The sequence below is a fragment of the Alosa pseudoharengus genome, unplaced genomic scaffold, assembly GCF_046254945.1.
Source record: "Alosa pseudoharengus isolate Yale_2024_CS ecotype anadromous, Long Island Sound unplaced genomic scaffold, YU_APseudo_1.1 YU_APseudo_1.1_scf_3, whole genome shotgun sequence".
NCBI classification, from domain to species: Eukaryota; Metazoa; Chordata; class Actinopteri; order Clupeiformes; family Clupeidae; genus Alosa; species Alosa pseudoharengus.
Genome location: NW_027468718.1, coordinates 38053862 through 38071507, shown reverse-complemented (window position 1 = coordinate 38071507; position 17646 = coordinate 38053862). Strand labels below are relative to the sequence as shown.

General features: G+C 42.8%; 1 protein-coding gene across 1 annotated transcript in view; it reads right to left on the bottom strand.

Annotated features, from left to right (window-relative positions):
• Positions 1–3670: 3670 nt before the first annotated feature.
• Positions 3671–17646, bottom strand: part of vwa8 (von Willebrand factor A domain containing 8) — an 833026-nt gene continuing 819050 nt past the window's right edge. The window contains exon 44 of the mRNA XM_076264210.1: positions 3671–3749. Coding sequence (XP_076120325.1) covers positions 3735–3749 — 15 coding nt within the window. The 3' untranslated portion in view covers positions 3671–3734. The remainder of the gene's footprint in view (positions 3750–17646) is intronic.

Here is a 17646-nt window from a genome sequence, read left to right as displayed (position 1 = left end):
AAAAGAACATTTAAAACTAAACACTGGGGCATAAAGGGAGACACTAGCCAAAGGCAAGTGAAAAGAGGTGGGTCTTTAAAAGGGACTTAACATTTAGAGACTGAGCTGAACGGATGTGGAGGGGGAGGCAGTTCCAGAGTCTAGGGGCTGCCACTGAAAAGGCTCTGTCCCCCCTAGTTTTCAGCCTCGCCCTGGGTTCTTCCAGCCGCAGTTGGTCTGCTGACCGTAGTGCTCTGGAAGGGGAATGGTGGTGTAGAAGATCAGACAGGTAGGTGGGGGCCAGACCATGGAGAGATTTGTATACAGTCAAGAGGAGTTTGAAATTGATGCGGTAGCGGATGGGGAGCCAGTGGAGTGAAGCCAGAACTGGGGTGATATGTTCACGTTTTTTAGTGCAGGTGAGGAGTCGGGCGGCTGAGTTCTGAACCAACTGCAGGCGGCGGAGCTGGGATTGATCAATGCCAGTATAGAGAGCATTACAGTAGTCCAGTTGTGAAGTGATGAAGGCATGGATGACTCTCTCAAGATCGCTCTGGGGCAGGTAGGCTTTGGTCTTACCTAGGGTTCTGAGGTGGAAAAAGCTCTTCCTAACTACCGCACTGACCTGCTGTTCAAACTTGAATTTGCTGTCAAAGATCACACCCAGATTTCTGACAGAGGGCCTGATGTTAGAGGCAATGGGGCCCAGGGCATTGGTGGAGAAGGCCGGAGAGGTTTTGCCAAAGACAATTAACTCAGTCTTGTTCTCGTTAAGGTTGAGGAAGTTTGCACCCATCCATGACTTGATGTCAGCAAGACAGTCACGCAGTAGATGGAGTGCAGCCTGCCCATCAGCCTTAAGAGGGATATACAGCTGAACGTCATCTGCAAAGCAGTGGAAGGAGATGTTGTGTTTTGCCAGGATATCCCCTAGGGGTAAAATGTACAGTAAAAAGAGGATGGGACCCAAAATAGAGCCTTGAGGGACCCCGCAGGTGAGGGGGGCAGGAGAGGAGATAGAGTCTCCTAGCTGGACAGAGAAGCTCCTATCGGCCAGGTAGGACCGGAAGAACTCCTGGGCTGAGTCTTTGATGCCCACATGATGCTCGAGGCGAGCCAGCAGGATCCTGTGATCCACCGTGTCGAAGGCTGCTGTTAGATCTAAGAGCACCAGGATCACAGGGCTACCTGAGTCAGCGGCTAGGAGCAGGTCATTGAGGACTCTCAGGAGCGCAGTTTCTGTGCTGTGGGCTGTTCTAAAGCCAGACTGGAACTTCTCATAGATGTTATTGTTGGACAGGAAGGATTGCAGCTGGACATAAACCGCTCGCTCAAGGACTTTGGATAGGAACGGTAGCTTGGAGATAGGCCTGAAGTTTGAGAGTATAGCGGGGTCAAGGTTGGGCTTTTTTAGTAATGGTTGAACCACAGCATGCTTGAAGGCAGCCGGGACGCAACCAGAGGTGAGGATGTTATAGGCTATACAATTTCCCCTCTTAAAGACAAGCTGGTGTAGCTTATTAGACTACTATTAAAATGCACCGACAGTAGCCTAGGCACCAGGCTATCGCATGATTTCATGCATGTAAGTGAAAGGGCTTCGCATCTGTCAAGTTCGCACAGGGCCTCGCACCTCCTTGCGACCGCCCTGCAGCTCCTCTTAAGACAGCGGGGGAAAAGTTAAAATATGCGATAAACCCGGGAAAAGTTGACAGGTTTGTTTCGGTCCCGGTGATTATTTGTGAAATTGTGCAAACGACAGCCTTTCCAAGGCATTTCAAGGAAGGAGTCGTAGCATGCAAGCTCCCAAATTGACACAGTACAGAAGTGCAACGACGAGAATTCTCGGGCTAACTGTTGATGTGCCGTGAGAAAGGTTGGGAATAAGTACCCACCAGCCCAGCACTAAACTCCGAGCCTGGTAAACAAAATCGGATATTTCAGGCAGTAAAAGCCCCGGTAAGACCCAAACTAGTACAAGTACAAACAAATACACTGCCTTACATATACAAACTAGGGAATGGATTTTATCAAATTCATGTTAGCTGATGTGATGCTTGGTGTAGCTTACAATGCGCATTTCTTCAGATAACTGTCATTACGTGATGCATGTAGGCTAACATGCTCTAAATAGGCAGTGGTTTATCTAAACTAGTCATGTACTTATTCTCTGTTTTATTTTCAGAACCACACACACAGCCAAATTGGGGCTGAATCAAGGACTTTGGAGCTGAATACGATGCAATAAAACTAGAGAAATGTTAAAAACAGACCACGTAGCATTTGTTTAGGGTTGCCTAGAAACAGAAGTGACTTTGCTTAATTTGTAAAGCAAAACGATCTACATTGCAGAAGAATTAAAGATACTGCTTCTTTATGACTTGTAAAATGTAAATGCAATTGTAATTTATTTGACGCATGCTCGCGTTTAAAAGTTTCAAGCATTGCTGTCCCCGATGTCGAAGCATTCATGAAGCCTACAGGTTTTAATAACGGGTAGGCTAGTCACGTTTCATGTTTTTACCATCGCCGGAATATAAACGTCGCGCGCATAACGTCACGGTGAGCATTAGAAGTACGTTACCGTAAAGTCTCGGGGACGTGCTTTATACGTCCCGAAAAAATGTCCGCGGGACGTAACGGGAACCCTACACAATGTCGAGGAGGGGACGGAGGAGGTGCTGTCTCCACCTGCTTCCAGCACCTACCCACTCACAGTGCAGGACTGTGATGTGAGGAGGGTGCTCAGTTCAGTGAACCAAAGGAAGGCTGCCGGTCCAGACGGAGTACCTGGAAAAGTGCTCAAGTGTTGACCAGCTTACCGCTTATCTTCAATCTTTCCCCCGCCTAAGCTGCCATTCCATCCTGCCTGAAGACATCCACCATTATCCCGGTTCCAAAAAAGCCCTCCCCCAGAAGTCTGAATGACTATAGACTGGTGGCACTCACCCCGGTAGTTAGGAAGTGCTTTGAGAGGCTGATATTAAAGCACATCAAAACCAGTCTCCCATCTACCCTGGATCCGCACCAGTTTGCCTACAGGGCGAACAGGTTGACAGATGATGCCATCTCACCTAGACAAGGGGCAAAGTGCTGTGAGAATCATGTTCTTTGACTTCTCAAGTGCTTTTAACACCATCCAACCCCTCAGACTGGGAGACAAGCTCTTGCAGAGGGGTGTGGACGCTCACCTGGTAACGTGGATTACAGATTACCTGACCGAGCGACCACAGTTCGTCAGACTGAAGAACTGTCTCTCTGACACTGTGATCTGCAGCACCGGAGCGCCACAGGGAACTGTGCTCTCTCCAGTCCTGTTCACCCTGTACACATCTGACTTCTGCTACAACACCGAGTCATGCCACATGCAGAAGTTTTCTGACGATACTGCAATTGTTGGGTGTGTCAGGGACAAGCAAGAGGAGGAGTACAGGAGCCTGGTGGAGGACTTTGTGCAATGGTGAAAACTCAATCACCTTCAACTCAATACTTCAAAGACCAAGGAGATGGTGGTGGATTTCCGCCCACTCTGCTACCAGTCTCCATTGATGGGGTCAATGTGAAGGTGGTAAGCATCTACAAGTATCTGGGTCTCCACCTGGACAATAAACTGGACTGGTCAGCCAACACTGACACACTCTACAAGAAAGGGCAGAGCAGAGCAGGCTGTACTTCCTGAGGAGGCTGCGGTCCTTCAATGTGTGCAGCAAGCTCCTCAGGATGTTCTACCAGTCTGTTGTTGCCAGCGCCCTCTTCTATGCAGTGGTATGCTGGGGAGGAAGCACAAAGAAGCACTGACAAAAGGGCCCTGAACAAACTGATCAACATTTTGGACAATGAGTGTCATCGACTCCACAGCACTATTGTAAAGCAGAAGAGCCTGATCAGCTGGAGACTTCGCTCACTACCTTGCACAACAGACAGACTGAGGAAGTAATTTGTCCCCAGGGCCATTGAACTGTTCAATGCTTCACTTAAGGGAAGAGGAGAGATTTCTCCGCATAGTCTGTCTGCCTCTCCACCCTCTCCATGTTTGGGTACTGTCTGTCCACTAGCCACTTTTTACCACTGTCTTACTGCCTCACTGTTTGCGTGCTATATTAGCACATATGCATAACCCCTCCCTCCATCCCACAGCCAGATTGTGGCCACACGTATACCTTTACTTAATATATATATATATATATATATATATATATATATATATATATATAACTATATTAAGATATATATATATATATATATATATAACTATATTATGATATATATATATATATCATTTTTCTATAGTTTTTTATATTACCTTGCCTACTCTCTTATATGTCCATATTTATTTTATGCTGGTCTCTAGACTTTATTCTTGCACTGTTGCACTGTTGCACTTACTCATTTGCACCATTACCATGACACTCACTCACACAGAGCACCTTACCTTACTATGCACAGAGAATCAAAGGCTCAGTCCCTGCCTCAGTCATTGCAAGCGCCTCATGATTAATCACCCACTATGTGGATACTGTTTTAGACTTGATTTAGATTTAGTGTTATTTAGTATAATTTGTATTTTAGTATATTCTTTATCTTACTGTCCTTATTGCTTAGTTGTGTTTTTTATATTATATGTGTGATGTCTGTATGCTACTGAGACCTTGAATTTCCCCTTGGGGATCAATAAAGTATCTATCTATCTATCTATCTATCTATCTATCAGAAAGCTGTCTGACCTTGGCCTCTCCTCTCATATCTGCTACTGGATTATGGACTTTTGAGGAGGAGATGAGGCGGCCTACAGAGCAGAGGTCCACAGACTAGTCACATGGTGCACAGAAAACACTAGTCTCTCAACACCGGGAAAACCAAAGAGCAAATCATAGACTTCAGAAAGTGCAATGCAGACCTCTTTCCCTCTCTCCATCAATGGGGACCCTGTGGAGAGGGTTCACAACTTCAAATTCCTGGGAACCCTTCTCTCGCTCCACCATAGAGAGCATCCTGGTATACTGTGTGGTACGCTGGATGCTCTGCAGCAAGCAAAAAAAGAATACAGAGAGTGATCAACACAGCACAGATCATTGCCCACTCTGGAAATTGCCCACTCTGCTCTCAAAAGCCACCAAAATTACACATGACTGTTCTCACCCTGGTCACCCACTGTTTGAACTCTTGCCCTCAGGGAGATGTTACAGATGTCTACGGATTTAGGAATAGCTTCTTTCCCAAAGCAGTAACAATCTTAAATGAAGCTAAACTGACTAAAAATGATGCAGTTTGCACTGTTATTCAGCACTTCCACATTTGTGTGAGAGTGGGCAGTTGTGGCTTTATGTTTTATGTTTATGGTTAGGATGTGAGAGAGATGTGAGAGAGTGCTTGCTATGAATGATGGGTGTGATGTATTTGGTACGTGTGTGTGTGTGTGTGTGTTTGCAATGAATGTGTTGTGAGATGAATTTTATATTATGTTATTTATATTATGTGTTGATGATGAGGCACCTTACTAGAGTGGCTCTACAATTTTATTGTACTTTAATGCAATTATGACAATAAAGGCATTCATTCATAATAAATCCGCACACAAATTCAATACACCGGGGACTTTCAGCGACAGGAGCCATGTGCTGCTCCATAAAATCAGTTTGTGTGCCAACGTGTGCATATGAAGAGACCTCAGTCCCCCTTACTTGTTGACATAACCACCGTGGTGTTGTCTGTTCTGATAGTATATTTTTTACTACCATATTTCTCTTGAGACTCAATCAGGACGATGCAAGTCAGTATCCAGGCTTTATTCTTTTCAATGAGGGGCCTAGTGCCCCTCAAGGGAGAAAAGTACATGTTTGTGTCACCCCATCATGGGTTTCACCAGATTCTCAATATTCTCTTCTAACTTCTCTGACTAACAGAGACCATATTTAAAGTTACACACAAAGAAGGAGTGACCTCTAGGTCCAACCCAGTTTGAATATGCAATAGAAAGGGAGGATGAGGATTAGGCCTTCATCAGGTCTGGTCAGCTTCTATTATCTTTTAATTAAAACTACCCCCTTTCCTGGGAAGTCCTTCAGAGGCTTGGACACATGCTGTTCTACAAACATTCACACCTTGGTGATGGGCAAAAGGCATAAACAATGGATACACTGCATACAGACCAAAGACACACACACAGGGTACACATGGGTACACAATCACAAATAACCATAAGAACTATACAGTCTTCAAGTCATAAAGACTTGAATCATTAAACCATTCACATAAAATATGAATACAAAATATTCCCTTCAGTTCTGACCAGGACATGATGCCCTCTCAGAGCGGGCAGAAAATGTCTAAACTGTTTATGTGCAAAGATCGCATGTGTGCGCCCCACAGCCCATTTATCGACCTGCCCTCGTGAATAGCTCCCCAGCCGCTTAACGAGGCATACACCACTTTCCTGTGTAGGACAGCACTTGTCGGGGTTCCTCTGTGAGGGAAAGTGGGCGTTTCCAGGGCCGCAGTGCAGCAGGCTGCTGAGATTGTGACACAGCGATGGTCGTGATCTGAGGGGTTCCATCCCAGCGATGCTCTCATGTACAACCCCAAAACAGAAAAAGTTGGGAAGTTGTGTAAAATGTGAATATAAACAGAATGTAATAATCTGCAAATCTCTTAAACAATTTAGTTGCAAAAAGGACACAGACAACATATCAAAATGTTGAAAATTACAAATTTGACTATTTCATGGAAAATATATGTTAATTTTGAATTTGATACCAGCAACATGTTTCAAAAAAAGTTGGGACGAGGATAACAAAATGCTGGAAATGTTGTGTAATGATAAAGAAAACAAAAGGAGGAATGTTTCACAACTAATTAGGGTAACCGGCAACACTTGGGTATTGGGTATGAAAAAGAGGACCCCAGTGAGGCAGAGTCTCATCACTTTGTGTTGTGTGCACAAAATGATGAACCAATGTAATGTAATGCTTCTTAAAATGAAATTGTGCAGTTGGAGAGTTCATCATCTACAGGACATAATATTATTAAAACATTGAACATGGTGCATCCTGGCATGGTGTCTTGCTTTCATACCAAAATTCTCACGGGACTTCATTTTTAGGCTAGTGACAAATGGTCAGAAAGGGCTTTAGTTTTTTAGAGATACCCCTACCGGAGGTAGAACTAAACCCAACAATGTTTTTCCTCATCTCTAAGGTCTCCCATATATGAAATGGATTCTTGGCTAAAAATATTTTACTGCTAAGATTGTTAAATTAACAGAATCTGATTGTAACTGTAGAGTTATAACAATATCTGATATTGTTATACACCCCAAAACCAAAAAAGGACTTTAAATAAAATATAGCCTGTCCATATTGGAGTTAAGGCATATAAATTAGTGCAGATCAATCACACAAGCTCTGAGAGCTTTGAAACTTGGCATGTTTATAGTCAGGAAGTTGCTTTACCTACTAGAAAAGACTGGATGTGAATATATTGATGTATGGAATGAATAGAGACATGTAAACATACACTTAAAATAAGCGGACATGCAAAAAATGTATATCTATGCAGAATGTTTTCATTTACTTTGTAGCTGCTTTACCAGGGATTAATATAGCAACAGCTTGTGGGAAAGGTGGGGGGTTGTACTGAATCCAACAATACCAAATATGTAAATATAGTATGACGAATCAGGGTGTTCTGTCACTCAATGTATGAGGAAATGAAAGAAAACTGAACACTGGCAAAATACAGTCTCCAAGTCCATATCACATTATCAGTGGTGAGAAGAATGTTGACAAATTCATTGTTACTGCAAGGTAAGTTACATAAGGTAAGTGCTGCTCTATATTTACATTTAATAATGATACATTTCATATGTCCCAGTATAAAACAATTTATATGAAACACAGATCCAATTGAATCAGGTTAACATTGGAATGGAACACCTTTATTAAAATTTATATTCACCTGAATTTTGTTTTGGTCAAGTCATTACTGAATAATGGAAAATAATATTGTTAGCTTTTGTCTGTCCAGACCAGGGGCCTGTACTACGAAGGGAGCTTAACCTACCCAGATGTAACCCAGGGTTACTTTGTTAAACCAGGGTTGACAAAACCTGGTTATCTTAAGTGGTGTTAATCGGTACTACGACGCTGATTATGAAGTTGATTTGTTGAGCCGGGGTTAACCTGTGCGCGTTCACATAAAAGGGGCGGGTTGCAGCGCAAGTCACCACTTTCAATGATGACGCGATCACCTTATTTTACGGATGAGGAATGCACAATTATTATGACAAGTTATGAGGAATTAAAACCCACTCTACGACAAAAATCAAATACGTCGGCAGTGAACAAAGCAAGGCAAGGCTGTTGGCAACGTATTGCAGATCGGGTAGCCTAAATGCCTAAAAGTAAAGTTTATGTCCACATGTTCTTCAAATACGGAGGATTAATAGCTTGCGGAATGTATTTAATGAGTTTAAATAATTAAATTGCTTATTTATTTTGAGTTCATAGAAATGCCTACAGATGCAACACAATTGAGAAGTGGGCATATAGATTACAGTAATAAGGATAATTGAATGTTTAAGTAGCCCCATTGACTGATTTAGTGTATGCCTAATCCTGTGAACATTTCAGATGCAACACCATTGCCAAATGCACATGGCAGCAGGTGAAAATGAAACACAAACACATTATTCAGAATAGTGGTTTATATAGTCATAGCTTGCATTAATATTTCTTAATTATGAAAACATGTAGGCCTATGCTTATAGCCTTCACTTGGCCTCTGTTTTACAGCTAACAAGAAAAAGGTGTCTTTGAACACTACTGTAAGGCACCAGAGTGTTTTACAGTAGCAGAGGAGTTGGCCATCGCAAATAATAGTGGAAGGCCGATTATGGAGGGGGTTGAGGGAGGCATTCGGTCGGATTCTGGTGCTGTGGAAATGTGTAGCCTTTATGTGCAGGGTACAGTAATATGACATTCAATTCAATACGTTTGTAAAAATGGTGATTTTAATTTATTAGGCCTACTATATGTCCGATTTATTCTTGCTCAGATGTTCAGCATACTGTAGGCCTATGTCCGATTTATTTTCGGACATACAGTAGGCTATTCTTGCTCAGATGTTCAGCATCACCAATGGAATACATGAATGTCCACGTACGGGCATTGCTATGAGACGTCTTCCTAGATCATCTGACAAAGATAACGAATTCCCTCGGATGACAATTTATATCTTCATAGAGAATATCGTCCGGGTAGGCTATATATATTTTCTGGCGGTCAGGGCAGGTTCTCCCTATACGCACACTACGCAAGTTGCGTAGGGCCCCGCAAGTTAATGAAGGCCCCCTCCCCCGTCTCCCCTTGAGTCAAGCTAGTGACAGACATGTACACAGTAAGTGCCTCATACTTTAGGAAGATGTACCGAATTAGCATTCAGGTCATGAAAAACGGAGAATGAACAGCGGGAACAGCAGTCGGGTAAACTTGTGTTCATTCCATGGTTAGATGTCTACACACATCTCCCCAGCGCGTGTTGCTGGCCTAGCTTAGGCCTACCTAACAGGGAAGTGAATCCCCTGATCTGTCTGCGGCTTGCTTGCCAGCCTTTCCCAGTCATGGTACTTCGCAAAGTTGCATGTCCCGTTTTTTGAATGCGGGCGACTGGCTACATTTTTGAAAAAAAAAAAAAAAAAAGAAAAAGAAAAACCCTCATCTATGCGCTCATGATAACGTGCAGCTCGGAATGAAACGAACAGTTTTTCAGCAGAAACATGCGAGAACCTGTCAAAACTGGTTCACTCTTCCCATACGTTATAAAAGTAAATGTTTACAATTTCAGTCAAGCTTTAATTGGTTTACATGGCCTACAACTGAACATAGGCTATGCAAAATGGAAAGTAGCCTAATAGGCTATTAACTTTGATTCGCTGTGCTGCATGGGCAATAGATGCATATCGTAAATTAGGCCTATATGAAGTATTAAAATTATTGTTTAAAATATTAAAGGGAATCAGGACAGCCAATTCAGTAGAGCTACTCTATGTCTTTGGCAAGCACCCTACTACAGACACAGGTGAAGAACAGTCAGTCTCAGCCAGTATAGGCTACTAGCACAATCAGACCCTTACAAAAAATAATTGCATTACTTCAAGTGCCAAACTGTAGATTTCTGAGTATTAAAACCACAGTTTTGGAGGAAATATTTAGCCTACAGTTGTTATGCAGGGAATGCAGTAGGCCTATTATGGACACATAAAAATACTAGGCTACTGCACTGTAGCCTATAATAACTGAACTGTACTGAACTGAACTGTGAGGGGATATGTACAGCAAGCATCAAAAGCAAAAGGCCCGGACCCTAAAACTGGGCATTTATAACTGTAAAGGTCCTTTATGGGGGAAAACACTATATTTGGTAACTTCCGTACGTAGACATCCAAAATGGGGTGGGATGATTGTATTGGGAGCACTGAGGTGTCAGATAATATATATATATATATATATATAAAAAAATGGTTATGTTTTGTCCCTCAGAGTTCATGTGGGAGGCCCCCTTAGCAGGATTTTGCCTAGGGCCCCATGGAGGTCTGAACCGGCACTGCTGGCGGTCTCTAAAACCCCTCGCCCTGCGAAGAGAGTCCCTCACGATTTGCGCTCCAATGTCGTATGGATCATCCAGGTACGCCGACATGTCTCGGGAGAAATTGTTAGTGGAGGGGTGGTACTTATAAAGGGTGCGGTTAACAGAAACCTCGGGTTAACCAAGAACATAACCTGGTCGGAGCAGGTTTGAGATGCAGCGTAAATTGCCATGGCAGCATACCTCGGTTAAAACCTATCCACCTTTCGTAGTACGGGTTAATCGGGAAGTTACGCCACACGTGATCAAGTTACTCTCGAAGTTACCCAGATAAGCCAGTAACCCCGCTTCGTAGTACAGGCCCCAGGTCGGAGCAGGTTTGAGATGCAGCGTAAATTGCCATGGCAGCATACCTCGGTTAAAACCTATCCACCTTTCGTAGTACAGGTTAATCGGGAAGTTACACCACACGTGATCAAGTTACTCTCAGATAAGCCAGAAACCCCGCTTCGTAGTACAGGCCCCAGCAGTGGACAGTAGAGCCTACACTGCTTAGCTACTTCACCCCTAAGTAGCTGAACAGTTAGTTGTAGAAACTACTTTCCCTAGCTAAGAAAGTACTTAGCCCTCAGACCAATGTTGCATGTGTAATTCAACTTGATTTGCATTTTGATGAAAATTCTAAAATGTATATCATTTTTCCTTTTCACTAGTCTTTTGAATTATGGAGAATGTCTTACAGGCATTGGATCCAAAGCTTTGTATCATTTGTGGGAAACATTTTGAAAAGGGCAAGAAAAAAGATCCCTATGTCCAAAACCCCACAGTAGAAGGCCTCCAACGCACCCTTGCTCAGCAGATAGAGAGATGGTGATGTCCATAAAACTCTGGCTCCATATACAGATGATATTTCCTCCAAAATCAAAGTTGCATATCATGTATCATGTAGAGTGAACTACTGCAGTAAGACAAAAATCAGTGAGCAGCAAGTTGCAAATGTTGAGAGTGAAGAAGGCTGAGTAGGGTTGAAACAACATAATTTCAAATACTGAGAGATTGTTTCATTTGTGGGAAGGCCAGCTCTAGATCAGAACCTCTGACAGCCATTTCGACTGGTACAGGGGCAATGTAAATTATAGGCCAAGTATACTTGCGTATACAAGGAATTTGGTCTCTGCATTTATCCCATCCATGAATTAGTGAACACACAGAGCACACAGTGAACACAATGAGGTGAAGCACACACTAACCCGGAGCAGTGAGCTGCCTTATTACAGCGGCGCTCGGGGAGCAGTGAGGGGTTAGGTGCCTTGCTCAAGGGCACCATGGATGTGGGCATGGGAGAGCAGTGCTCAACCATTTCCCCCGCCTTTTTTCACTTCTGGGTCGGGGATCGAACCGGTAACTCTTCGGTTACAAGCCCGAACCCCTAACCAGTAGGCCACGGCTGTCCCCGGTACCAGAGACAAGGTCCTCCGGGCAGCTTCTGAAAGGCTTGATGAAGATGTACATTCAAATTTTTTCATGCCCAGATCTCTTTGCATATGATGCCAAATACCTTAAAATGTGCCTTGCACACTACATCTCTAAACGAAATATAACAGCAGCCATAGAAAATCAAAAAAGCAGACCAATGTCTATAACAAAGCCTTTATTAAGCTCACTGAAGACATTGATAAAACAGTATTGTCCAAAGATATAAAAAGATATATAAGTGAGGACTCAATTCTTTGACTAATAGCTATGACAACATACTAAAGACTATTGCTGAGCAAGAAGGTGTGTCTATAGTTCAACACAAGAAATATAGATCCTGGAAACTAAAGAAAAAGCTGATACAGCATTACAAAGACAGGCTTGCATTTGTTCCACGTCCAAGACAGTCAGATCTGATCTGCTCAGATAGTATGACCATATTGTGCACTGAGGGAAGCTGCTAAACTCACAGAAATAACAGTAGACTGAGACTACACTTCAACAGATGAGTCAGTCTTTCCGAAATCCAAATATTACACAAGGCTGCAGACATATTGAGGAAAAGCATGGATCAGGTAGAGCATGACAGTGAGTAATATGTCAGCAGTGACTGTCTATTATGTTTCCAATGCAGCAAGTATGCACCCAACATCCTGTATGACTTTGTGAACTGGTGTGTTGATTAACATGCCCACAGAAATTACCAAACATGTGATGATGACCCAGCTTCAAAGGAGAATCTGTGTGTTATCGCAATTTGTCATGATCTCATTGAACAGAGCTGTCACATCCATACGCCAATCACACTGGGACTTCCCATTTTGATACATCATGAGCTCAGTGCAATGGGACACTGTGTTATACAGAAGCTAGGCACTTCTCACATCTGTTGCAGCAGACCAGATATTAAGGACAGAGAGTGGTGTCTACATCCCAACTGGCCCCACTGGAGTTGCTGAACATGGAATTTGTGATGCAACCATCAGCAACTTTGACCAAAATGAAGACACCCTGGATGTGAAGCGTAAAAGAATGGACAAAATGTACCTGTCAAGTTTATCTCCATCCATTCATATCAAACGTGTTTAAGGTGGTGAGGGACCTCTGAACCTGAGGGAACCTGTGCTAGGCATTTATCGGCTGTGGAGACTTGGCCTCTTCGGAACACAACAGACGTCATAGCATGAGTTGTACACGATGGCTGCATCAACAATTCCTTGTTCAGCAACTCAAGTGAGAACAGTTGGGATGTAGACACCACTGACATTGATCTATATTTCTTGTGTTGACACACCTTCTTGCTCAGCAATGGTCTTTAGTATGTTCTCATAGCTATCAGTCAAGGAGTTGAGAGTCCTCACTTTCATACCTTTGGACAATACTGTTTTATCAATGTCTTCAGTGAGCTTAATAAAGGCTTTGTTATAGACATTGGTCTGCTTTTTTATTCTTTTCTATGGCTTCTGCTATATTTCATTTAGAGAAAATGTAAGGCATTTTATGGTATTTGGTATCATGCAAAGAGATCTGGGCATGAAAGAATTCAAAGATGTACATCTTCATCAAGCCTTTTAGAAGCTGCCCGAAGGACCTTGTCTCTGGTACTTGCGACTGTTCCAGTTGAAATTGCTGTCAGAGGTTCTGGTTTAGAGCTGGCCTTCCCACAAATGAAACAATCTCTCCGTATTTGAAATTATGTTGTATCAGCCCTACTCAGCCTTCTTGGTGCAGATGTGCTCTCACTCTCAACATTTGCAACTTCACTGATTTTTGTCTTACTGCAGTAGTTCACTATACATGATACATGATATGAAACTTTGATTTTGGAGGAAATATCATCTGTATGCCAGAGTTTTATGGACATCACCATCTCTCTCTCTGCTGAGCAAGGGTAAGTACACATTGGAGGCCTTCTACTGTGGGGTTTTGGACATAGGGATTAGTATGGGGAATCGTGCAATTTTAGGAACGGTTCATATAGATTTTTGCAACTGGTGATTTTTTACTTGCTAGGACAGCATTGAATACAAAACAACCTGTTTCCAATTTTTTTCTTCATTTTCAGTGCCAAAATTCAAGATGGTGGACAATATATGCAGAAAAATAATATAAATGCTTAAAGTGGTCAATTGTTTTGATAAATATACACATAATAAGGTAGACAAGTGAGATACAGACTATTTACAAAAGATGTATTGCATCATTTGCCAAGAAATTTAGAGAAAAAATGGGAAAAATAGAAAAACATTTTAAAAATCTGCATCTTGTTTCATTATTGAAGAGTTCAACAAAACATTGTCATTGTCACTCAAGTATTTATCCTCACCACTGTCACTGTCTTTTTAATATTGGTGCACATCTCCTCAGAGCCTTCACACCTGCAAAGTTGTGTGAATCTTGCAAGAACACCTTCTACTGCATTGGCTGGCAAGACAACAGCACTTCACAAGCTCCACAACAGCCTCTGGTGCTGGTGGAAGTTTTGACAGAACAGGAGCCCATTGCCCATCAACAATTTGCCTCCATCCCAGTGATAGTGAGTCAAGAATCTTTGGAGCAGGCACTGTATCTTGTGCTGAACATTTGCTTGCCTGTGTGCTCTCAGAATTTCAATTTCAACTTAATTTCACTTATAGAGCGTCAAAACATTACCCATGTCTCATGGCACTTTACAGAGTGTTAAACATTCAGACAGAGCCAATGAGTAACAGGGGCGAGGAAAAACTCGCAAGAATTGGAGAAACATATCGGATGAAACCTCAAGCAGATCCACAACTCAAGGGCCTGACCCATCTGCCCGGGGTCAGTTACAGGACAGTAAGGTCTATATACAGAGAATAGAATATGGTATTTAGAGCCACCTGAGGTATATGTTACAAAGTGGTTAGATGGTTACATAACCAGTATGATAATGCATGAATCCTATTTTCTGTTAAGTTCAAATAGTCCAGTGTAGGGGATGAATTGTCCATAGGGATTAGGAGTTGTCATCGGGCAAGTAGTGGGTCTCAGGCTGCGCGGGCAGGAATCCGAGCATGGGGACAGCAATAGGCGATGGTAGGGCAATCATAGGGATGGGATTTCCCGAGTTCCACCGAAGGGCTTTAGCTGTTTGAAAACCATGTTTTGAGGAGCTGACACAAATTTCTCACATCCAGCTAACACGTCTGGAGATGGATGAGGACCTACTACAAGCCCTCAAAGTGTGTTAATGACATCATTATGACTTGATTGACTTGAAACAGAAACCTTTCCTTTCCCACGGGATAAACGGTAAATGGCGGGACAAACGGTTGTCAATAGTTTCAATTTCCTGATAGGATACAATAGGATACCCGATAGGTCCACTGACTCTATGCACAATGTGATTGGCTGGACCGAAGTTTGGTTTTTCCACCTCACAAGCCAACGGAGAGTTGCTAGACTACCCTGGCTAGAAATTACATTTGCTGCCGCTAGGGTACGTCAAGATTTCTAGGCTGAGATGTATCTTTTGTCAATGTTCTCCAGTGCCCATGATAATGAGACTGTCTTTGTTGATGTCTGGTACCCTGCGAAGGGTAAGCTCCAAGACATCTGTGTGACATGTGTAGATATGTGGGGTTTTGCCAAAATTACTTACTGCTACTGCCACCTTTGTGTGTGTGAACTGTGACTGGCAGTTTACATAGTTCAACAGCTTTATGAGCAAGGTAGAGGACGGGGTTGGCTTTGGTTTCCTTTGATTCCAGAAAAGCTTTAAAGTCTTTGATTGGTGTAGTCTTGTATTTTGTATCCCTTATCATGTGCTTTTCCCATTGTATGGACCTGTCTCGTCCTGTCTTTCATGGAGTTTGTGATGGTATAGTTGTTAAATAATAAGTAGCCTATATGTCATTGTAGCCTTGTGTCTCACTTTCAACATTTTCAAAGAAGCATTCTGCCAGATCTTAGCAACAGTTTATGTCACTTTTCCTGACAACCATCTCCTGCACAACAGCCATACCATCTATTAAGATGCTATCCAATGTGTGTGTTAATTGCACTGAGCTACTCTCTGTAGATTGTTCAGATGATGCTCTTTCTGAAACCAGTCAAAATTCATGGATGAAGGCAGACTTAGCTTTAGTGGGCAGCATTAGGCTTGCATATAATCAACAAATTCATATGTTCCCACAATTTTCTGCAAGTCCTGTTAACAGAATTATTGAAGACCAAAGAGCTCATTGTGGACTTCAGGAAGTCTAAAGCTAGCACACACACCCATTCTCATCAGTGGGACTGAAGTTGAGTGTATCACCAGCTTCAGATTTCTGGGTGTCCACATCTCTGAGGACCTCTCTTGGACCCTCAACACCTCTACCCTGAAGGCTTACCAGCGTCTCTTCTATCTGAGGAGGCTAAAGAAGGTCCACTGCCTCCTCAGATCATGGTGAACTTCTACCCCTGCACCACCAAGCGTATCCTTACCAACTGTGTCACAGTTTGGTATCGCAACTGCTCTGCCCACAACCGAAAAGCATTGCAGAGGGTGGTGAAAACTGCCCTACGCATCACCGGTTCCTCACTCCCCTCCATTGAGGCCATCCAGGGCAAGTGATGCTTGCATAAGGCAGGTTCAAAGGAGATTTCCTGCAGCTGAACTCTAGCTCTGCATCCTGGTGACAACCAACCTACAAAGCCACCCCCAACCCCGCCCCAATGCCTCCTTGCCTGTGCCTGTTGAGGTGTCCACGACCATAAAAACTGCCCAACGCATCACCGGTTCCTCACTCCCCTCCATTGAGGCCATCCAGGGAAAGTGATGCTTGCATAAGGTGCACAGCAGGTTCAGAGGAAGCTTTCCTGCAGCTGAACTCTAGCTCTGCATCCTGGTGACAACCAACCTACAAAGCCACCCCCAACCCCGCCCAATGCCTCCTTGCCTGTGCCTGTTGAGGTGTCCACGACCATAGCAATCTTGACAGGGACAACAAGGAGGCAGACACCCCCCCCCCCATGTATGTTGTTTATACATTGTTCACATTACATAGCCATATTTATTCTGCTCTTATAAAGTAACTGCTAATATACACTGCACATATATATATTACTCTAAACCTCTCTACCTTAAATAAATAAACTGTATACTACTGTCTACACTGCACTACATTTCTTGACCTGTCTATGCACCACCTGTCTATACTTTGTATATCACATTGCACTTTTCTCCTTTTTTGCAATTCTGGTTAGACGCAAACCACATTTCATTGTCTTCATACTTGTACTCTGCAATGACAATGAAGTTTAATCTAATCTAATCTAATCTAATCTAATCTATTGTGGTGAGTGCAGAACATTACTTTAATTCAAATGATTATTAGGTTATGTGAAGGAAACTTTTAATCAGTCGATGTGTTTTTCCGGGTATGCCAATAAATAGCATAATGGTGGTTACACCCATCACTGGTTGATAATCATGACATCTCATGTCACCCATGGTCATATGTATTACCTAAGTCATTCAATTTTATTAGAAAATGTATTTATATAATGATAATACCTAACATATCCATTTAAAATGTTTAAAAAGGCGATTATTTGCAATTTTTGGTGATATATCCGCCATCTTGGATTTTGGACCTGTGCAGT